Here is a 24,690-nt window from a genome sequence, read left to right as displayed (position 1 = left end):
TCTTGACAGAACAGCTGTTCATCTACATGGTGTGTAAGCTACAGAAGGTGTCCTAACATTTGGTGGTCTCTTAGCTGAACCCCTTTGTGTAGCCACACCCTGCACAGGTGATACGTAGCAGGTCCTACCCATTGGTTTGCCTTCCCAGAGTTATTGGTATAATGGCATCCTTGAGGGATGTGGCAAACCTACTACCTTTGAGTGTCATGGCCCTGAAGGATTGGGGAGTGCATTTATCTATGCTTGATACCAGGGAGTCTGGTGGGCATCTGAACATTCCAGAAAGATCACTTGCCTTGGAGGAGTGGTCAGGCATGCTGGGTTTTCATTCCACTCAGTTCTCCATCTCTGTGGGAACTTAGGTCACATCCTCCTCAGGACATATTTTCTTTATGATAAATTGATGGTTAGGGGATCCTGACCCAATCAGTGTTCCCTGGTGTTCCTTCCAAACAGTAGTAGATGACCTGGAGTTATTGTCCCTGTTTTAAGTCTTAATGAAAATCAGGCAATGGTCTAGATGTTCATATGTGTTATTATTTAATAAAATGTGGGTTCTTATTATTTTTTAAAATATTATTTTATTTTATTTATTTGAGAGTGAGAGAGAGCACAAGCAGGGAGCAGGGTCAGAGGGAGAGAGAGAAGCAGTCTCTCTGCTGTGCAGGGAGCCCAATGCAGGACTCAGTCTCAGGACCTCGGGACCATGACCAGAACCAAAGGCAGATGCCCAACCAACTGAGCCACCCAGGTGTCCCAAAATGCAGGTTTTTAGACACGAATTTGCAAGTCATGAATCTCTTGAAAGAATTCTCAAAGGCCCACTCAGAGGGGACAGATTAGTGATCCATGGACAAGATCATCTCTGGTTTATGTCTTCTTTATCTGAACTGTGTCACCTGAACAACAGGGATGAAAAACACCTTAAAAGGCATAGGTAAAGTCACACTTAACAAAAACAAATCCATTTTATTACCATGTGAACTTAGAAATTTATTATCAAGTGAGACCACTACTATTTAAATTTCAAATCATGGTACGGGGACTGGCAGCATCAGTGCCCCCCAGAAACTGGGTGGAAAGGCAAATTCTCAGGGTGTGTCTCAGACCCACTGAATCAGAAATTCTGGGGGGATGTTTGCACACTGTGTTTTCACAAGTGCTCCTAGGGTATCTGGCTGTCCCCTAAAGCCTGAGAAGCATGGAAGCATTTTAGCCTCTCAATTTAGTGTCTTGAACAGTACATCACTGTATTCTCGACATCACCCAGTGAGGGTCACTTGGACAACTGGTTTTAATTCCATTTGATATATGTCAGGCACACAGTTAAGTTGAATGACTCAGGGTCATATAATCCGTTTTATATATTTATTATTGTCTCTTGCCATATTTGGTATTTGGCATATAAACATTGTATCAGTTCCTCCTCCATTAAAGCTGACCCCAATTTTACTGCCTTTCACCTATTTTTAGTGAAAAGCCCATCACCTTTGTTCTTTCAAGTTCTCTAAGACATTTGGGTAGGTGAGTCTATGAAATTAATTACTTATTTTTCACTTTCACTGTGCTCATTTTTTGATATCTTGCACAAAAAGTCCCCCACAGTGAGGACACTGTTGTCTGTTTGGAGTGTTTAGCCTATGTATTTTATAAAATTTAAAAATGCAACAGAAATAGTAGAATGCACCTGGAACAAAAATTTTAAAGATAGAATTTTAAAAGTTAAAAAGGAAGAAAAAATCAAACTCACCTGTGATTCTTTGACTGATCATTAGCAATCAGTTTGTTTAGGTTTATATACTAATCATCACTGTTGTACAAATGTGGAATTATGCTGTATGTGCCATTTTGTAGACTTTGTTTTTTTTTTAATATATCTTGAAAATCTTTCTGTGTCCACAAATAATATTATTCTTTTATAACTGTAATAGTTGGAAACAGAGTATGTACATATACAGAGAGAGAGAGAGAAAGAGAGGTGAGGGTGGAGGGATTGATTTGGGGAAGTGGTTCATGCAGGGATTGGCAAGTCCCAAATCTAAAGAGTAGGGGTGCCTGGGTGGCTCAGTCGGTTGGGCGTCTGCCTTTGGCTCCAGTCATAATCCCAGGATCCTGGGATCGAATCCCCACATCACTTCTCCCTCTATCTGCCACTCCCCCTGCTTGTGCTCTCTCCCCTTCTCTTTCTCTGACAAATCAACAAATTAAATCTTTAAAAAAAAAATCTAAAGGATAAGCTGGCAGGTTGGAGACCTAGGGAAGAGCTGATGTGGTTTGAATCTGAAGGGAATCTGCTTACCAATCCTCAGGGAAGACCCTCAGTTGGTCGAATGAGTCCTATTCACATTACAAAGAGCAATCTGCCTTACTCAAAACCTACTTATTTAGATGTTAATCTCCTTTATAGAATACCTTCACAGCAACAACCCGTGTATTCCAGCAAATTCTGGGAACCATCACCTAGCCAAGTTGACGCACAAAATTAACCATCACAAAAGTAATACCTTTAATGGGTGTGAATCTTTCATTTTATATATGAATTACAGTGTATGTAATCCCCTAAGGCTGGAGATTCAGGTTGTTCCAATTTTTTCATACTGACACACAGCATATCTTCGGCTATTTGGCTCATTTTTGTCTCCCAGATCAATGCAGAGTGTAGAAGGAATGTATATTTCCAACTTTTTAAAGAATTGACTTCTTATTGCCTAATTGCCCTTGTAGATGTCTCTGCCCCTTGAATCACAACCTGAAGGCTTTGGAGTAGGGAAAATTCCAGGCTTGTCTTCATCTTCTTTCTTCCACAGCCTGCAGGTCACTGGGAACTGGAATGATGCTGAGTTCCTGGTCCACCTCCTCAATTGAAGAAGTGGCAGACGCCAGTCCTGAGGCCCTTCGCTGGCTGCAGCTTTACATCTACAAGGACAGGGAGGTCACCAAGCAGCTAGTGCAGCGGGCGGAGCGGAAGGGCTACAAGGCCATATTTTTGACGGTGGACACTCCTTACCTGGGGAACCGCTTTGATGATGTGCGTAATAGGTTTAAGCTGCCACCTCAACTCAGGTAACCATGGGTCTCTGATCACCTGGGCCCCTGAGCTGGTCTTCTGATTCTCTTCCCTCTTGTCATGTACCAGCTCCAAAGGGATTTTCCCCCCAGTTCCCACATGGGTGCCATGGGGAATTAGATCTTCACAAAACATTGGTCGGGAAGTATGGTTGGCAGGGGTCTTGTTGAGGAATGATAGGCTCTGGGTTCTAGAGGTAAGTGCATTTCTTTGCCTGTTGAAATCAAAGAGCCACCTGTTAGTTTTATTTTTAATTGTATTTGGAACAACTGTGTCTAGGAAGATTTAAAAAAAAACTAAAAGAATGGAGACAAAAAAAGCCACATGTTTGATCCCCTATCTCCTACTTCTTTCAGCAATATTCCGCTTTCACCGTGGTTCATCCATGGGTCAGAATTCATTCATTCACTCATTCACTCACTTATCTTGGTGTATCTAGTAATGCAAAATGGAACTGTGATGGTTTTGTCAGGTCATTCAGCCTGTACATTAACAAGGAATTGTCCTTTTCCCTGTAATATTTTAGGACTAGAATTATCTTGTGTCAAAACTAGGAACTCATGGAGTTCACTGAGAAAGACGCTCACGTCCCTATTTTTTTCACCTTTGTTTTCGTCTTCCCCCAGTTCCCCTCAAAATCTGCTCTTGAGTTTTTTCATATCAGTATTTGACTAATAGTTTTCAGGGATAAAACTATTTGAATAAAAGTCAAGATCTTAGTTTTAATGAAGGACATTCTGATGACGGGATTTCAAAGCATCCATCAGAGTGTGTGAAATGATAAAGGATGCCTTCCTTGGATCCTGGACCTCATTTTACAAAGGGCCATTGCTTACTCTGTCTATATATAAAAAGGTCCAAGTCCAAAAGATTTCAAAATCAAATCAGCATTCCATAGAAGGGAAAGAAGGTTGTTAGAAGGCAGGAATTCTACATATATTATAGAATGACATATATTTCAACCACCGCATAAGCCCATATACAGTCTTATCTGAGTGTCATAGATCGACTATATGCTCTGTGGCATATACACCTATTTGAGTATAAGCTATTGTGCATAAAATCTTGCCATTGAACCATAACATATGTAAATTAGCCATGTGAGGCTATCTCTGGGATACTTCCAGGCGGGTTTCTGATATTATTTGTGTATGTGGTACCTTTAGGAACCCAATGACAAAAGAGAAAGCACTCTCCTTGACAGAGCTGTCAATCACCCCGTTCCATGTATCCCAGACACTGGGTTACCCAAACACCCCCGTCTTTCTCAGAGAAGAGAAACATAAACAAAAGTCCTGACATATTCCTACTTCTTGCCAAATTCACCAGAACTAGATGGCTTCAGATTTCCCTAATATGAAATCTGTATTCGCCTTATTTCTCTATTCCGGTAACTTATTTATTAAAGTTTCTAAAATAATTAGTTTCTCAATATTCACACTTCTGACAGGAAACATTCCTCATGATTTCTTCCCCTTTGGATATTTGAAAGAGAATTTGCTATTCCTTTTCCTCCTCCTCTCACTACTACTACTACTGACAACAACAATAACAAAGAATAGAGTAGGGTTTTTTGTGGCTTAAAAAGCACTTTCTTGTTCTGGATAACAAAAAGTGTTTCACGGTGGCATCTACTCAGACAGGGGAGATGACACGGTTGTTAATGAATTCTGGCTCATATCACTTGCTTCTCTGGTGCTAGGTCACTCAGGCAGGAGCTGGAAGGTTGGTCTGCTTTTTCCCCCTTTTCCTTTGCTCCTGGGCTCCAGCCCAGATGACGAGAAGGACCATTAGACAAAGGCCCTTTTCAGCTGTCGATGTGCTCAGGAGTGGCCATGACTCCCCAGCTTGTCACATCTCCCATCTGAAGATGATCAAATAATGAGCAACACATCCAGGTTACAGGGAACACAGGAAACACCCCACAGCCTGCTGCCTCGGGCCCCTGGAGTGCACAGTGGCCTTGTTTGTCCTTGTGGGCTTCAGGGCAGGCCAGTGCCCTCTAGTCCCCTCCTCAGCAGCCCATACTCAGCAGCCGAAGGCAGAGAGCACTAATGGGAGACCCAGGCTTCCGCTTGAGGCCACATACAACCAAAAAGCTCATGCATTACAGCCTGATATGAAACCAGGTTTTTTTCCGCAACTGACCTGACTCATAGAAGGTGAAGCCGGGCTTTTCAGAAGTGAGGTTTGGCAGGCGGGAGAGGCAGGAAATCCAGAGAAGAATGAGTCTGTGAAGTAGTGGCTCCTTCCAGCCCTAGCTACTTCCTCTGCCTGGAAGGAGGGGGGCGGGGGAGGGGGGCAGAGTAGGGGAGGGTCCCGACTCTCAGCATCCGGGACCAGCCAGAGTTCAGGAGTTCGGTAGTGTCTGCTTGGTCTATATGCAAAACACATGTATGTGTGCATTATGAATGGCACAGAGGTTCCTGCAACTGAGCGGGAGTAAGGGGGATTCTCGTCTGCTCTTGCAAGAAGCAAGGAATGAGGCTGGTTCCCTAGACTGATTTCCTCAGACTTTGAGGCAAGGGCCTTTTTCCTCTCCCTCTACCCCAGGGAGATGGTTCATTTACCCTGGGTAAAGACTTGGGTCTTTCGTGGAGCACCAGGGCAGCTGAAAGGGGAAAAAAAGACATTTCCAGTCATTGACTAAGATCAAGGTAAATCATGACACCTGCCCTTTCAGTGATCAGCCTGCCTATAGCACTATAAGCCCTGAAATGATTCATTAATCATGACAGCCAGGCCAGATCACGCAGAAAAAAATAGCATGGACATTGTCTTCCCAGGGTTCTGGTGATAAAAGTGGCCTGTGGGGCTTTCCACGAGCAGGACCCCATTACCTCTCTACCCTTTCCACTTCCATCCACTCTTTCCAGCTGCGTGGACTCCCCTATTATCCTTTCAACACGCCAGGCTTGCTGGTGCCTGAGAGCCTCAGAACTGACTCCTCCCTCTGCCTTTTATGTCTTTCCTCCAATCCATGCACAACTGACTTCCTCCCTTCCTTTACGCTTTGACATCAAGGATGGATCTATGCGTCTTTCTAATGGGAAACCAATAAAAAAATGAGTGGTAGAGATCAGAATAGAGATACAGTATGTGTGGGGACCCTGGGCAGGGGCTGCGGGGAGAGAAAGGTTTATGGAGAACTGGGTACATGGGCCAACAGCCTCTAAATTGTTTGGTTTAGGAAAACAGTCACAATATAACTGTGTTAAACAAAATAGTGACCTCCCAAAGACATTTAGGTCTTAATCCCTGGAATCTATGAATACGTTATTTTACATGGCAAAATTGGCTTTGCGTGTGATTAAGTTAAGGGCCTTGAGATGGGAAGATTGTCCTGGATTATCCCAGTAGGCTTAATGTAATTAAAAGGGTCCTTAGACAAGGGAAGCAGGAGTGTCAAGAGCCAGAGGAGATATGATGATGGAAGCACAAGTTGGAGGGATATTATCAGGAGTCAGGGCATGTAGGTCTCTACAAGCCGGAAAAGGCAAGGAAATGGATTTTTCCCTAGAGCCTGTGGAAGGAAAACAGAGTTTCAACACCTTGAGTTTAGTCCAGGGAGATACATTTCGTACTTTTGACCTCCAGAACTGTAGTATAATAAATCTGTGTCATTTTAAAGCCCTCATCTGTGTCATTTTAAAGGTTGTGGTCATTTGTTATAGCGGGAACAGGAAACAAAGTCACAATGTTCCACTAATTTCCTCTACAAGGTAGCTTCTAAATGAGGGCTGGTCTGATTATGATATTTAAACTTTCAAGTTCAGCCTCTACCAGCTCACATCCTCCTGTTCTGCTCTACTTTTTTTTCTTTATTTTATATAACCCTTACGTTCTAACATGTTCCGTAAGTTATTTATATTTATTGTTCATTTTCTGTCTCCCCCTGCTAGAATGTCAACCAGGGGGCCAGGTTATTTCTTATTGTTTTGCCTACTGGTATATCCTAAAAATCCAAAACAGTGGCACACAGTAGGTGCTCAAGAAGTGATGTTGAATCAATCGATAAAAATGTACCAGATCATGTGAAATTTACCCAATAAAACATGACTGCTAAAACATTAAACAAGATTTCGAGCTCAAACTTAAAATCCATGCCCTGACCATTTCTTCTAATAGTCCAGCACATTGAAGAAGAAATTAGCAGGGCTATGTGCTCAATATAAGTGTTTTCTAATCAGCATTAAAGACTAGTGGCCCATGCACCAATTTCTATATGTATTATGAATCTCTCTCCCATATTGTGTTGATGTCATGGGCTCTACTGGTTAATGTTTTATATTTCGTTTCCCATTATGGAGACACATAGCTTTGTCTTTAATGTCTTCTCATCCATACTTAGAGCAAATAATATATATTTGTCGATAATATTCATTATCATCAGAGTTACTCTTGGTTATTCGATGATGTTTCACTTTCTTTAGTAGTTGTTACTATTCTTATGAGGCTAACTTGACTGAAAGTTAAAATAATTTCTGCATAGATTAAAAAGGATATTTGGGAGCCATTCAGGGCACAATGAGTCCCTTACAAAGCCAGTTCTTTTCCTTGCCTTTAGGTCATTAAACAGCTCAGGATTTGGAGCATTAAGTCCCACGTCATTGTGTTATTATTTTGATGTTGCTCTTTTCCTCCCTCAAGAAACGGAATACTTCGGTTATCAACAGCTACTTTACGTGTTTCTTGTGTAGGTGTCATAATTCGCATAAAAATAGTATTCATGGAGGTTTCCTTCAGAAGCCCTGGTAAAACACTCCATCATGGGTCTCTGTCAAGATATCTGAAAACTTTCTCTTGGTTTCTGGCTTTGAACGACGTTTTAGAGTAGCAACAAGGCTTCATTGTGCGCTGAAATTTCTGTAAGGCAACATTCATTCAAGTGTTGATCTGCATTTCACCATCCAAGAATAACAACAGTTATTTATATAATTTTATCCATGTTTCTGTTTTTTCCTATCCATTTCGCCCCTCCACCCCGCCCCTGCTGAAACACTGTAGCTTGTTTGGGATGGGGGTGGGGTGCCATGCAGAGTATATACACATACAGATGTTTTTCTTCCCACTGCCACCAGTCTTGCTATGGGATAGACAGACCGAACCTTTTTCTTATTAACAATATTATTTAAAAGTTTGGAATTCAATATCACTTAATACCATTTCTAGGTAATAGAATAGGTCTTCATAATAAGGATATGTTTATTGACCAAAAGCGTACCGTAATTCAAATTAAGACAACCACAGAATACCAAAGACTGTGATAAAATGTACAACCCTAAATGGTTTGATAAAAAGAAATGCCCAAATATTTCAGCTAAAATCCAAACTAAAGCTCTATAAGTGGGTGGGGACTAGTATGACTTTCATGAAGTTAGAATTTTCTTAGAATTATCTTTAATGGCCACACGAGTCAATGAAACTACAGGACAAGCTGTTCAATCCTTACTGAGAAAACTTTGCCAATGGCTTGAGTAGTATTTGGTGGGAAGTGAATTTTCATGCCCTTACGGTAATGTATGCCACTTGAGGTGCACAACCAGCTATTCCAGCTGAAAGTACGCTAAAAACTTTACACCTAGTTTGTATTAAAATAAGTCTTTTAAAAATTAAAAATAGTGTGCCTATGTACTTCTAGGTTTATATAAAAATTGTTATAGTCATTGCTCCAAAATCCTTTGTATGTTCAGAGGCAGAGCTAGTAGAAGCAGAGAAAGAGCTATGACTAAGCCAGAGATTAATATACAGCTGTACTTTTACCCAAATTGGGGATTGGCTAGCAGGGTAATTTATAATGTGCAGAAAAGCAAGGTGAATCCAGGTCACTGTCATCATTCAAAGACAGCCTTTCAGAGAAATGAAGTTTGCAATTGGATTTGGGTCTCTAAGCAGCTAAGTCACAAGAGTATGCCATTGTGTATCTAGATGGTCATCCATTCAGTTAGAGATCTGAGGTGCAAGCAGAAAAAAAAAAACAAAAAACTTTGTCCCTAGTTCAAGGAACTGCCAAAATCTAGTCAGGATATCAGGATATTAAGCCAAGAGAAAAGATTTCATATGTAGAGTGAGCCAGTAGTAGAGTCTTAGAAATCATGGTCTAAGTTGGGTCAACAAAATTAGACAGAGGGAAAGGCAGCAACTCAGTGCGGCTGTGTCTCAGTTTGGGTTCCCCTAGGTGGAAATTATGAACCAGTGATTTAAATGCAAGTAGTTCCTTTGGAAGATGAAGGGAATACTGGTAGAGAAGTGGGAAAGTGGCGCAAAGAAGGAAGGCAGCAAACAATAAGCATGTTACCAAGACAGCTCCAGTTGCAAACAACTGAACCTTAATCCTGATGGGAAATCCTGGATGACGTACAGCCTGTCTCAGAGTTAGCTCTCTTTGGGATGAAGGATCTGGGGGATGCCAACATCCTTGACACTTCAAGTCTGTTGTGCGGGGGGTTACTCAGGCTCCAGGAGCAGGAGAAAGTCACATATTATAGATTCTCCAGAGAAACAGAAGGGTATACACACACACACACACACACACACACACACACACACATATTTTGAGAGATTGGCTCATGTAATCATGGAGTCTGAGAAGTCCCACAATCTGCTGTCTATAAGCTAGAGTCCCAGGAAAATAGTGGTGTAACACCAGTCTAAACCCTAAGGTCTGAGAACCATGGGAACCAATGGTGTAAGTCCCAGTCTGAGTCTGAAGGCAAGAACCAGGGGATGATAGTGTAAGTCCTGGTCTAAATCTGAAGGCTTAACAACCAGTAGGTTCAATGTCCAAGGTCAGGAGATGATGGATGCCCCAGCTTAAGCACATGGAACGAATTTGTCCTTCCTCCACTTTTTCTTCTTGTATTCAGGATCTGAATAGATTGGATGAAGCCCACCCACAAAAATGAGGACTATCATCTTTACTCAGTCCACCAATTTAATTTCCTCCAGAAATATCCTCACAGACACACCCAGAAATAATGTTTTACTGGCTCTCTAGGCATCCTTTAGCCCAATCAAGTTGGTACATAAATTAACAGTCATATCATAGGCAAAGAAATGAAGATCTTAGTAATTGGATAGCTCAAGCCCTGGTCAGGATTGTCTGAAAGATTGGGAAGTTTGAGTCAGTGGGCAGACACCTCAGAGAAAACAACCTAAATGGAGGAGGGAAAAGCAAGAGCTGACAACTCATCCCTGGGAAACACTTCCCACCTCTCCCTGTGCCCACCACCACCATAATAGGAGGGCAGGAGAAAGAGTCTATAGTCACAGCAGACTGAAGGTATTAACTGATGTTACCGCAGGTCCAATCTCCTCTAGAATTTTGTGTAAGGACATTGGAGCGTGTCTTGAAGTCAAAAGCAATCACCAAGGTGCAGATGAGATCAGAGCAGAGTGAATGGAATTAAGAGTCCAGAGATCCAGGTTGGAGCTCAAACGCTGGTTTCTTATGTAGGGACACTTTGCTCGGCCCTTCTGTTTTCATGTTCTATATAAAATGGGAATCATAAAGTATCAATTTTATTTTCTGAAAGTTTTCTTAAAAATTGTGATAATATTGGTTTATGAAAGTCCATTGTAAATTGTAATGTACTGTGCAAATATTTGTTGTTATAATGAATATACATTCCTGGCTTGAAATAGCATCAAATCTATTGTCTATATTCATAGATGGGCTTAACAAGGTAGAGATGTTGGAATTTGCCGATATGTTTTTCCCTGAAACTGATTTATTCTATATAAACATAGCTTAAGACATACAATAAACTTTAAGTGACAAACTAAGTCCACTTGATTGTCACAATTAGCCTGGAATCTTACATGAGAACATGGGAAATAAGAATGCAACCAATCTATAAATGGTTGAGGAACATCTAATTGATTTGAAAAGGGTGATGTTTCATTTTTCTTTGAATGAGTCATTGTAAAATTATCTCTAACTTTGAGAATTTTCTCATTTTATGTATCTCTTTATTTCAGAATGAAAAATTTTGAAACCAATGATTTAGCATTTTCTCCTAAGGAAAATTTTGGAGACAGCAGTGGACTCGCTACATATGTCACTAAATCAATAGACCCATCTATCAGCTGGGAGGATATTAAATGGCTGAGGGGGCTGACATCACTCCCAATTGTTGCAAAAGGCATTTTGAGAGGTTTGTGTATTTCTCATATTGATCTTATGATTCTTTGTAGCTACATGATCATGATATGTTTAAGAGAAAATAATCAGGAACAATTAACATGGAAATCTAAGGAGACATTCCACCTCTCAACTCTCCCTATTGATATTAGTGAGTAAATAGTTCTTCATTCTTCAATACTGAAGAGCTGGGCTTTCATGAAGTAAGAAGTTACTTTCATGGTAACATGGGATGCAGCTGCCTTATCTTGGAGCCATCACTAAATCACAGAGCTTGGCAAGATATGGACAAAATGTCTTGAGTTCATTGCTTTGTCTGAAAGCTGACACAAGCTGCTCTCAGATCAAGAAGAAATCCAAGGATGATATTATGACAACAGACCTGTTTTAAGAGCCTTTTCTATTTTTCTCCTGTCCCCTGCAGGTACCAATGACTAGGACTGCTTTTTTTTTTCTTTTTAAGATTTTATTTATTTATTTGACACACAGAGAGAGAGAGAGAGAGAGAGATCACAAGTAGGCAGAGAGGCAGGCAGAGAGAGAGGGGGAAGCAGGCTCCCTGCTGAACAGAGAGCCCTTTGCTGGGCTGGATCCCAGAACCCTGAGATCATGACCTGAGCTGAAGGCAGAGGCTTAACCCACTGAGCCATTCAGGTGCCCCTAGGACTGATTTTTGAGCGTGGGGAATCTCATATCACCTCCTTATAAAGAATGGTTGATTATGACATTAAAATCCTCAAATATCAAGTCATGGGTATTAAGAAACTTGATTGCTTCCCCATTATCCATATGTATCCAAATCCCATGGGGAAGTACCAATGACTTCAATAACTTGGAGTATAAATGTATTTACCCACAAAAAAATGTTTTCTTGCCTTTGAAAACATTTTTTAATTGATTATATAGAAAACTTCCAAAAACTTATTATTTTAAATGTGACTGTTTAAGGAAGTGGCTCTGAGATGAGAGATTCTGTTAACTTATCTCAGGGTCAACAACTTTAAATCAAAACATTTCATCAGTTTTATTTGAATATGTGAGTCACATGGCCCCTGTTTATAAAGTGGTAGGCATGCTGCAGGTTTTATCTATTTAATCTTAAGTAGGCAGAAATGAAGTTAATAGAAGTAAAAGAATGGGCCCAGCAAAGCTTTTAAGAAGTGGAGATATGTTTAAATCCAGAGCTGTCTTAATCTTTGCTGTTAAAAAATATTGTTACATTCTTCCCTGTTGTTCATTGTTCTAGTTCAAAATTTCTATGGATTATACTTCAAAGAGTGGATCTTGGTGTTAGAGACACCTTTAAACAACAGTTTCACTTGCTTGACTAATATCCATATTGTCATCCGTGATTGTTAGTGCTACTTCCCGTGGCTACCTTCAACCGTAGATACTAAAGAACACTAATATGAAGGTTCTTCCCCTTTCATTCATTCATTCAATCATCCATTCAGTTATTCACTCACTCAGGCATTCATTTTGTAAATATTTATCATGTTTAGTGTGTGCTAAAGTTAAAAATAAGATAGTAATTTGAGGTCCTTGGCCAAAAGGAGAGCCCATTCTTGTAGGAGACAGACATATAAACAAGAACTTAGGGGCAATAAGATGTTACAGATGCTGCATACAGATATGCAACATTAGGGTGGGGTTTAAAATAAGGCATGGATACTTAGTGGGTTAGGGAAGGTTTTATTTCAGAATAAAAGATAATGCTTGAGTTTTGCTTTGTTGTCAAAAGACTCGGAGGGAAATAATGGCAAAATAAAGCAGTTCTGAGTAAAAATTTATGAAACATGTAGACTACAAGAGGTTTGAGAACCACTGAGGCTCTTGATCACGGAATCAACCTAATCAGATTAACATTTTAGAAAAATCAAGCATTGTATAATGAGCCTAATGGATGGAGGTGGCAACATTGTGGTCAGGGGGACTTTTAAGAAATGGTTGCTGCTCAGGCAAGTGATGACTGTGGCTGACAACAAGAAAATGAGAAAGTGTGATCGAATTAGAAAATTAATGCCATTTCAAGTATTGAATTCACTCTCATCATAGAGGTGGCCCGGAGCAAATGGCTTAAAACACCGAAGAAGAGTGAAGTTTTGGTCTTGGTTCATATTTGTCTAAGTTAAATAAGGAACATATAAAAGAATGAGGTAATTTAATTTTTTACCCAATTTCTCCATTTAGGATTCCCAGTAAATACCATTTTCTAGAACTCTGTTCTCTAGGATATGATGAAAATCTATTCAATTAGACTTCACCAACATGTGTTATGTTGTAAAATACTCTGGGTTCTAGAACTTCCTTCTGGAGTCATCTCAGCTAAGATCACCACCTCCACCATCACCTCTTTTTGTTCTCACGCATATGGATCATATGACTTCTTTCTACATGTTTCATAATGTTTTACATAGAATAGATGGCCCAAATGTTAACTGAGTAGAATCCTCAGTGAAAACTATGAGTCTATATAATTAGAGAGAGCTCAAAAGCAAGAGAAAGAGAGATAGGGCACTGGGCATTTGAAAGGAAATAACTTATTTATACACATACAGTTTATATTGTCTAGTTTTTCTGTAACTATTTATTTCATTTATTTAACAAACAAGAATCATCTCCATGACAACAACTACATCAAGTAATGCATAAACTCAATCTTGAAGGGGGGTGGGTGGAGGCAGGGCCAATTCTGGGAAATCTGGTTCTCACTCTTTCACAGATCTTCATCCAGAAGTCACATGGGTGGATGGAGAGTCATCCATCCTCTTTCATTTTCCTGATCAGAAAGGTATAGATTATGTTTGCTGGAAATCATGGGTAGCTGGAAGGAGCTCAATGAAACATCCCCCCTTACCAACATTTTAATAATTGCATTTTAACGAATGCAAATTAAGTCCAAGGTATAACCATCTCTTGCTGTGGTTAAACTCTGCCCTTTGAAAACTTCAACACAAACTCCAAATGAATATTTGAGATAGGATTTGTTCTTTGCTAAAACTCATGCTAATAAACAAATGGCTTTATGAACAAAGGCATAATGCTTTTCAGAGTTGTTTTAAAATTTAAAAAATACTTTTAAAACTATTCTGTGGTATTTCCATAGTAGCTTTTTGTTTCTCAAAAACTATAACTAACTCTTTTCCTATATATGTTTTTTTTCACGACACTCTCAAAGATATTCACTCAGCATTTCCAGATTATGCTCAAAACTGCCATGCAGCTAGGATTTAGTTACTAAATTCCTGTGAGATAGCAGAGTCCTGAGTCAAAAGCTCCAAGGGCTTGAGGGTAAATCTTGAGTACTTACATTTCACTTTGGTATTTTCAATTAAAAATAGAAATAATATATCAATAAGACAGCAAACAGTGCTATCCCCTACTGACTATTGTAATTGTCAGTCAACTAATGTATTAACTGGCAAATTAACTTATGTGGAATGTCATAAGAGTAAACTTTAAGGATTAATGAAAAATATCAAAGATTCATGAACTTTTTGCTAAGTCCAAACATTTTCAGCCTCTTGTTAAGGCTAGGTTGTTTTTCTCTCTGGGTTAAAATAAAACATAAAACTTTGGACAAGGTTTCATAGGCAGCTAATGAAAGGGGTTCATATCTGGTCATAAATTATTCTTATTTTGCTTCTCTGGATACTCATGATCTTATCGTCTGAGCAAACCATTCTGTCATTTCCCCCCACATTTCCAGCACTGTCTAAAAGAACCTGGAAAACCACTCGAAATGATAGGAGATAACAAACTGTTGCTTAAGTAGTCCTTACTTCAAATGAAAGCCTTTTTATAATCATAATCCTGACTAAGATGACAATTTATTGTTATAGACAAAACTCAAACAAACTTGCCAAAAGCATCCAGCAAATGAATTTCCTTCACTTACTCATCTTCTGAGTTCATACTTCCTGCACCATCAGATGAAATTAATAGTAACAGTTAATATTTATCTGAGTGTTCAACATGTGTCAGGCTCTTTCTAAACACTCAGTCAACTAATTTAATCCACAAGCCAATCTTCTGTGAATTATTATCCCTTTTTATGGTTTAGGACACCAAGGCACAAAGAAATTAAGAAACTTGCCACTTACATAGTAAGCAAGTCTCAGATACAACATTCAAATCCAGGTGGTCTGATTTACTAAGCTTAAGCAGCTAATAACTTTTTTCATCCTATATAGGATCAGTTTATTGATAATTTTCAATTTCTGAAAACATTGGTTGTAACTACATATATTTTGATTTTTTTTTTTTTTTTTACTTTTGACTTGATGTTTGGTATCATGCACACAATTAGACAACCAGAGCAAACCTCCCCAATTCCAAATACATTTTGCATTGTATTAAGGCAAATGTTTTTAGAGAACCATTTTCCCAAACACATTTTAAACGATAATATATTGGGCTTCTTGTTCCAATTGATGGACTGAGTATATATATATATATATATATATATATATATATATATACACACACACACACACATACCCTCTCATCAAAACCACGAAGCCCCTGAAATTAAAGTATGGAAATACAAAAATACATAAGTCTTATGACAGCAAAGCAATAGAAAATGGGCACACACAGCAGAGGAACTTCACGAAATTTTTGAGAGAAACAAAATGTAAGGGAACATGCTGATAGGAGGAAAGTACAAAAAAAAATCTCCCTCCAGATACACTCAGAGAGTGCCTTGGAGGAGCTGGGGGAGATTCTGTAATGAATGGTGGGGAGGCGCTGGGCATCTAGTCTGCAGGTGTGACAGAGATGGTGGATGAGAAGTGGAGAAGAAAGCCCTGGGATTCATGGGACCTCTGTTTGTAAACTCTTACAATAGCCAACCATCCTCTTGTCCCTCATCCCCTGCAACAATGGGCAATGTGGCATAGCAGCTCTATCTTTCTGAAGAAATGAATGGATGGCTGGGACAACCTAGGGATGGGTAACATTTAAAATATGTAATGATGCTATTCTCAATTCTGACACATGAGGAGCTCACAGTCCAGCAGAACCTTAGTTAACATTCCTTGTGTTGTCTCACATGGAGCTCTAAGAGTTTCTACTCCAGGCAAAGACTTGGAAAGAATGAAAGGGATTTACAAAACAGTCCAGAGTGCCAAAGCGGTGACCCAAATCTTTCTTCCTCAAACATAAGTGGAAAATGTAGCATCATAAGACATATCTGAAACAGTAAAATATAAAAGACCAAGATTAATCTACAGAGAAGCTGATCCCAGAGGAAAGAGATAAAACAAAACAAAAAGAAATAACTTTAAAAAATTCCAAATGATAGACTCTGAGAAGTTGAAAGTATACCTAAGTAAGAAGAGTCTTCCATGAAAAGAAAATCAGAGTATGAAAAAACCAGTTCTCAAAGACTAAAAACATGATTTCTGGAATTAAACATGAAGTTACTGATTTAACAAGAGAGTCAATGACATTTCTCAAAATATAAAAGAACAAGACAAATGGAAAACATGATTAAATGAAACAGAGTCTTGAAGACCCTTGAAAATGTCCAATATTTTAAATATTGAAGATAGGGACTTCAAATAGAAAAAATAAAGGAAAGAGGCAGGGAAGAAATTGTTAGACAGTGTTTGAATGCTGGAAACTTAAGCCATTAGACTCAGAAAACAAATCATAATTTATTACATCCCTTGTGAAATTTCAGGGGGGGAAAATGGGTATCAAGAGGGAAAACAAAGCAGGTTATTTACAAAGAATGGAGTCAAACTGGCATCAATCTTCTTGTCAGCAACAATGGGAACTAGAAGATGGTGGAGCAATGTCTCTAGGGAAAAGGATTTTCAACCGAGAATATTATACCTAATCCAATCACCAAAGACAAAAGAAGTTATTTGGGTGCTCGTAAGTTTACCTCGCATGGATCCCTTTTTAGGAGCTAACAAGGGAATTAATGTACCACACACAAATGAGAACTTAAACCAAATGTAGTCACAAATTAGACTTCAAGAGATTCAAGTCACAGAGAATAGGAGCAATCCTTAGGATGAAGGTCAGCAGTCAACCTTGAGAGTAATCAGAGCCGGATAGAGTAAGTAGGTAAAGGGTTCAGGAGGGAAGTCTCCAGACGGAAAAGAAGATGATTTAAATAGGTTAGATAGAATAAATGGAAAGTTTGAAGAATTAGAGGATATTCTTTTTTTAAAAAAATTATTTATTTATTTATTTATTTGAGAGAGAGAGAGAGACAGTGCATATGCAAGTGTAGGGGGAGGGGTAGAGTGAGGGAGGAAGAGTCTCAAATAGACTCTTCTGCTGAGTGTGAAGCCTCACACAGATCTCAAACATTGGGATCATAACCCAAGCCAAAACCAAGAGTTAGTTGCTCAAAAGACTGCACCATCCAGGCCCCGTAGAATTTTGAGGATAGTCTTAAGGCTCATGGTAACTGGAGAAAAAGGAGAATAATGCAATTAGAAATTCAGGAAAATAAAGCTGTGAAATAAAACATGTATGGTCCAAATATGAAACAACATTAAAATTTAAAGTATGAATCAATCAATGGGGTTGGGAAAAAAAAATCATCTCTCAACCTCGGTGTGAGGGACTTTTCCTTCTGGGTGACTCAGAAGTTTCCTGTGACATCTCACAAAATGCATTGCATGCTTGGATTAAAACAGATAGCCAAAACAGTGTCATGGAAACATTAGATTTTATATTTAATATGAAATAAATATAGAATATCAATCATATATTGAGAATATAACAAAATGCATAACACAACACAGGCTTAGAGGTGAGCAGATAACAAAGTAATTAGTTTGGGAAACACTGGCAAGTCATGTAGCAGAACACCTTTCATACTATTTCATTGTATCTTACGGCTCATCAGAACATTCCTTAAAGGTGAACCCTAACAAGAACAACAAGACAATTATGTGATGTCTAGGTCAGCCCTAGCTGCCATAACAAAATGCCATAGACTGTGTGGCTCACAGAGCAGACATTTATTTTCTCATAGTTTTGGAGGCTGGAAATCTGAGATAAGGAGTCCAGCCTGGTCAGTTTCTGGTGTAAGCTCTTCCCTTAGGTTGCGGAGGCTGCCTTTTCCCTGTGTGCTTACATGACCAGTTCTTCGTGTGAACAGGACTGGAGGGAGGTGACCAGCAAGCTCCCCAACGTTCTCTGATAAGGGCACCAATGCCCTCATGAAAGCCCCACTCTAATGACGTCATCAACCCCTAATGAATTTTCAAAGGCACCATCTCCAGACACTATCACATTGAAGGTTAGGGTTCTAACATATGAACTTTGGGAGTCACAGACATTCAGTTCCTAAAACATGAGTTTAACATTTTCATCTACTGTAATTTTAGAAGAAAAATAATAGTAGCATCATATTTTATTTTATTTTAGTTTTTTTAAAGAATTTATTTATTTATTTGACAGAGATCACAAGTAGGCAGAGAGGCAGGCAGAGGTGGGGGGGAAGCAGGCTCCCTGCTGAGCAGAAAGCCCGATGCCAGGCTCGATCCCAGGACCCCCCGAGATCATGACCTGAGCTGAAGGCAGAGGCCCAACCCACTGAGCCCCCCAGGTGCCCCAATAGTATCATATTTTAAATGGGAATATTCAAAAACTAGTATTCCATAAAACACCACTTGGAAAAAATGGTGTTTTAGCATAAAATTTTAAAATACTCAGAATTACAGATCCTTTTATGAGTCTTTTTAAAATTATTCTTAGATGTGCCCTTGATTTCCTCTGCTTAATTTATGAATGTATACAATGTTCTATATCCATCCAGTTACATCTCCCAAATCTGATTTTCACCTCAACCTTATACCATGTATTTTTGAGTGTTAAATTTGAGAACCATTGTTACTTTTCTGATTTGGTTAGCGACTGGTTTGCTGTTGGGAGCATGCTGAACATAAGAGTTTAAAATACACCATATAAAAAATGAGTTGGAAATTGATTTGAGAGAATGTTAATCTGTTTTAATTTTTTATTTACTTTTTTAAAGATACTATTTATTTGAAAGAATGGGAGGGAGAGAGACAGAGGAAGAGGGAGAAGCAGACTCTGATGAGCAGGAAGCCTGATGCAGGACTAGATCCCAGGACCCTAAAATCCTGACCCGAGTTGAAGGCAGACACTAAACTGCCTGAGCCACCCAGGAGCCCCTAATCTATTTTAAAACTGTATTTTCAGAAGTTGGTATATTTTGAAGCATGATTAGAGACATAGCATATAATTTTATTTTTTGTATATTTTTGAACATTTTTATATACTTCATTGGGCAAAATACATTTAATTATAGAATAAGGTAAGATAAGATAAGATAAGATAATTAATGAAGATATCACTTTGCATTAAAGAATGTTTTTGGAAAAGACTTGTTCCCTCCATGTTACATTTCAGGTGCTTGCCACTTATGTATTCTTTTATGCTATCCAAATTGCAGAGGAATAATTTTGCTAAATGCTAAATGGTATGATCTTATTAATATTAATAAAATTACTTAGCAGGAGTACTTTCTTGTGAGAATAAATTAATTTTAACTGCATGTCAATTGGCTGTCTATTGAAAATTTTATCTCATGATTTTATCTCATTAATTTTATCTCATGATCATTATAAGTGCTAACATTTTGGCCAAGGAAACTGTCACTACACTTCTAGACCTGAGCACTGATGTATTTCTATGCTAAATGTTCTGAGCAAGGTATAGATGTGTGAACTCAGGCTCCCTTTGACTGGGACCTTTCATCTTCTAAACCCAAGCCTTCTGTTAAGTTGCCTTTTTCATACAATGGCTGTCTTGCTCTTTCTAGGTGATGATGCCCGGGAGGCAGTTAAACATGGCTTGAATGGGATCTTGGTGTCAAATCACGGGGCTCGACAACTTGATGGGGTGCCGGCCACTGTGAGTTTCAGCAAATGTTGAGATTTCCCTTTGGAATTCTCGTTTCCATTGCAGTTTCTCCATGTCTGGCTCTTTTCTGTGTATTTTGGGTATGAGAACACTCAAGGTAAAATGTGTGCAAATAGATGAGATCTTGGATTTTAAATTTAATAAAATATATCTATCTGAAGTAGATCATTAAATCATCCAATACATTTATTTGTAAACTTTATAAAAGTCACTGTTAAAAAAGAAATCCTTTGTGGACCAATATAAAAGTAAACTGAACTGTCTTGAAGAGCTGTGGGACTGAGTTAAAACCTTGAAGGAGCAATTAGCTCCATGAGGGTTATCAGATGTTATCAGAGTCGTTCAGTCATAGTTATTATATGGATGGCTTTAATTGGGATGACCAATGAATTTATTCAAACAACTGGAAGTACAGGAGGACAAATAATTTTGCCAAGTAGTAGTGGATTCCTCTTTCATTGAACCAGCAGGTTGATTTAGAAAAATCCATAGACCAGGTGTGTGGGCCTTAGGACAGACTAACCAACTATAGGGAAATATTGGATGTTGTCCATATTTGTACTCACGGTTTTTCCTAAAACACTAATGGCAGGAATGAACCTAACCTTTGCATGCTGTAGGATCACAGAATCAAGAATCAAATCACAAAACTGGAAGTTTCCAGTCCTTTCCAATTCAGCTTTCCTTGAGGAGACCCATCTTCTTTAGTGATATGAAATGTTGCCTGCAGGTAAAGGAGAATGAAGACCTCTTCTGGTCAGGGAGGAGAAGTTGGTCACAGCTCAAGGGTCATTGGCAGACTTGTGACTTTCTTGTATATGAAGACATAGACTTAGTGTGCTGACCAAATTAAGTTTGTTTTCTTAAAAATAGAATCTAAATCTACTGAAATCAAATCTAACGAGATTTTAAGGGGAAAATATCTAAATGGTGTGGTTTATTTCCCTCTGGCTGAGGGGTTATGGAAACTTATCTAAAAGGACTTTTTGAGCTGTGGTCCCAGAGACTGTTTTAAAAAAAAACAATGACACTCCCCTTTGCATCCTGTGCGAAGAAAGGAGATGTTTGCTTGGGGTTCGTCTCATACTTAGAAGACATTTGAGGCCCACGATGGCAAGAGAAATGTGAGATTAGATTTGGCTCACAATGAAGATGCTTTTCTCTTAGTGTGTAGGTTTTGAGATGAGGAAAGAACAGTTATAAATTAAGCTCATGTCAATGTTCTTACATTCAAGGTCATAATGTGGCCAAAATTGCTCTTAAAGAGGGTCGTCTGGCTGGCTCAGTGGGCAGGGTGTGTGATTCTTGACTTGAGGTCGTGCATTCAAGCCCCATGCTGGGTGTAGAGCCTACTTGGAAAAAAAAAAAGGTTGCTCTTAAAGTAACTAGAGAACAAAATGACAGTATTTTCAAATTGATTTTCAAAATCTATAGTTCTGGAATGTCTCAAACTGGAGTCTAAAGACAGAGTCTCTGGAGTCTTTGAACCCTAGAAATTTTTTTTTTTTTAAGATTTTATTTATTTATTTATTTATTATTTATTTGACAGAGAGAGTGACAGCAAGAGAGGGAACACAAGCAGGGAGAGTGGGAGAGGGAGAAGCAGGCTTCCTGCTGAGCGGAGAGCCCCATATGGGGCTCAACCCCATGGTTCTGGGGTCAGAACCATGACTTGAGCCGAAGGCAGATGCCTAATGACTGAGCCAACCAGGCGCCCTAGAAGTTGGTTTTTGTTTTTTTGTTTTTTAATGTTTTCATTTTTGTTTTGATTCTAACTGGAACTAAACTTTGTTAAACTTAAAAATATGACATTCTTTTCTAGTGAAAATGTTCAACTATAAACATTTTCATAAATTATTATTTGGGTTGTTCAGTCAATGGTTTCCAAAATTGAGTCCTTGGACACATTCTATGAGATCTTAAGAGATTTTATTTTTCCATTTATTTTTATTATTATTATTATTATTATTTAAATATTTTATTTATTTATTTGACAGACAGAGATCACAGGCAGGCAGAGAGGCAGGCAGAGAGAGAGGAAGGGAAGCAGGCTCGTGGCTGGGCAGAGAGCCCGATGTGGGACTCGATCCCAGGACCCTGGGATCATGACCTGAGCTGAAGGCAGAGGCTTTAACCCAGTGAGCCACCCAGGTGCCCCTATTATTATTGTTTTTAAGAGAGAGAGAGAGTGAGAGTAACTGGGGGTGGGCAGGAGGCAGAGGGCAAGGGAGAGAGAGAAACATAAGTGGGCTCATGCCCAGTGTGGAGCTCAATGTGGGGCTCAATCTCATGACTGGAGATCGTGACCTGAGCCAAAATCAAGAGTCAGACACCCAACCCATTGAGCCACCGAGGTGCCCCTATTTTTCCTTTTAAAAGGGATTCGTACAATTCTACCTTTGAAAAGCACTTAATGTATCAGTTAGCTTTTGCTGGGTAACAAACCACTCTGATATTTGCTGGCCAAAATTCAATAGCTCTTTATTCATGTCACAATTTTGTGAGTTGCAGTTTGGGCTGAGACCTTCTAATAAGTTCTTCTGGTCTTGGCTGGGCTCACTCAAATGCATGTGGTCAGCTGCTGGGGCGACGAGGACATGCTGGTGTGGGGTGACTTCAGCAGGGACAGTTCTGCATTTCCTCACATCTGGAACATTAGGTAGGCTGGTTCTCACAAGTTGGCAGGTTTCCTAGAAGGTAAGTGTAAAATCGCAAGGCCTCTTGAGATTGAGGCTTAGAAAATGCACACTGTAGCTTCTTTCTGTTCTGTTCTCTCTACATTCTTTTGGTGACAGCAGGCCCCAAGCATAGTTTAGTTGCAAAGGATGGGGAAATAGACTCTTCTAGCCTCATTTCTCTTCTCTCTGGGAAGAGCAGAAATATCCTGTTACAAAGAAATGAAGATAGGGAGGGAAATAATTGCAGCCATTCTTGCAATTGTGAACAATCAGGCAAGCCTATAGGAACCAGTAATTTTCCAAGTGTGCTTAGTAGAAACCCCATCCGAGGGTGTCTGGCAAAAGATGATTGGTGGAATGGAGTAGAGAGTCAGGGGAGGATTTCTGGACAGCATCCTGAACTCTGGCTCTTTTTGCTTTTAACTAAAGCAGCTCTGGCTTTATCTGCTTTTGTCTATCTTCAATTGGTTTGGTTTGAAACCCTTTTTTTTTTTTTTTTTTTTAAGAAATAGAAGAGAGAGCTGGTCAGGAGGGGGCAGAGGAAGAGGGGAAGAGAATCTTAAGCAGACACAGGGTATAATCTCACCACCCTGAGATTAGGGCCTGAGTCAAAATCAAAAGTCAGACACTTAATTGACTGAGCTACCCAGGCACCCCACTTTGGTTTGAGACCCTTAAAGTGTTCCTTGCCCAAAACAGGAGAAATTGGGAGTATAGGATGGATGTTTTGGGAAGATAGAAAGGTGGGTACTCCCTGTGAGTAGTTTTGTGGGACAGGGAACATCCTGGAAGAATGTGACTTGAGCAGGAATGGGGAAAAGTCTCCTTGTGAGTCACAACCCTGTGGGATTCTTGTTGGCTCCCTTAGACCATCCGGCATCGTGGCTTCAATACATAGGGTCTTCAAAAGTCAGTGAATGGATGGATGTGTTAGTCAGTATATCAGGATCTTATTGTATTTTCCTGTAGATAAACCCCATGGGAGTTGAGCCCACAATTCGTTGTCTAAAGAATCATGAAGCGGGGGCACCTGGGTGGCTCAGTGGGTTAAAGCCTCTGCCTTCAGCTCAGGTCATGATCCCAGGGTCCTGGGATTGAGCCCAGCATCAGGCTCTCTGCTCAGCAGGGAGCCTGCTTCCCCTCCTTCTCTCTCTGCCTGCCTCTCTGTCTACTTGTGATCTCTGTCTGTCAAATAAATAAATAAATAAAAAATCTTAAAAAAAAAAAAAGAAAAAAAGGAATCATGAAGCGAAGAAAAGTCAAAATGAATGGTCTCTCAGATGTCTAGCAAGCTGGAAAGAAGAAATGTAATAGTTGTAAAACAGTGGATTCATCTACTGTATTTATTTATTTAATCTCCTCCGGTCAGAATTATTCTCTGAAATATACACCCGGTGAAACTACAGCAACAGAAAGAAAAAGGAGGAGGATAGAAGTGCTCAGCAATGGTTAGAACAGCCTTGTCCACGGACACACAAAACACCTAACTGGGTTCCATTTTATAGCCCAGAATTCACATTTTAAGTATCCTTATTAGTTTCCTTTTAGGCCAGGTTGGGCGTTAGAAATAACGTAAACAGACTTGATTTGCGTGACTTTGAAAATGTGTATTGAACCCGAGCTAGCTAATATTTTTCTTTGGTTTTGGTTTCAAATGGGGAAATATGCTTAATTATAGCTTGCATCATCTCTTGGAAATTGTAGCATTTATATGTTGATGTAACTTGCCTGACTGTAAAAGGAGGACTATGTATAGGTAAAGGGACATATGTAAATGGATCCAGAGCATGTTTGGCAAGGCAGAAAAGCCAAAAGGAAAAGGGGAAAATCACATTACCTGCCAAACACTTAGGGGCTGCGTGCCAAAAGTTGCCTTCACTTCCTCC

The 24,690-nt window shown here is 39.4% G+C and overlaps 1 protein-coding gene across 1 annotated transcript in view; it reads left to right on the top strand.

The window, feature by feature from the left end:
- The window catches only part of HAO1 (hydroxyacid oxidase 1), a 50,468-nt gene that overhangs the window by 21,093 nt on the left and 4,685 nt on the right, over nt 1-24,690 (top strand). The window contains exons 3-5 of the mRNA XM_080813703.1: nt 2,808-3,063; nt 11,048-11,223; nt 20,026-20,117. Of these exons, the coding sequence (XP_080669829.1) occupies nt 2,808-3,063; nt 11,048-11,223; nt 20,026-20,117 (524 nt within the window). The remainder of the gene's footprint in view (nt 1-2,807; nt 3,064-11,047; nt 11,224-20,025; nt 20,118-24,690) is intronic.

This window comes from Martes martes, assembly GCF_963455335.1.
Source record: "Martes martes genome assembly, chromosome: 9".
In the NCBI taxonomy this organism is placed as follows: Eukaryota; Metazoa; Chordata; class Mammalia; order Carnivora; family Mustelidae; genus Martes; species Martes martes.
This window is presented reverse-complemented; position numbering and strand designations above follow the sequence as displayed.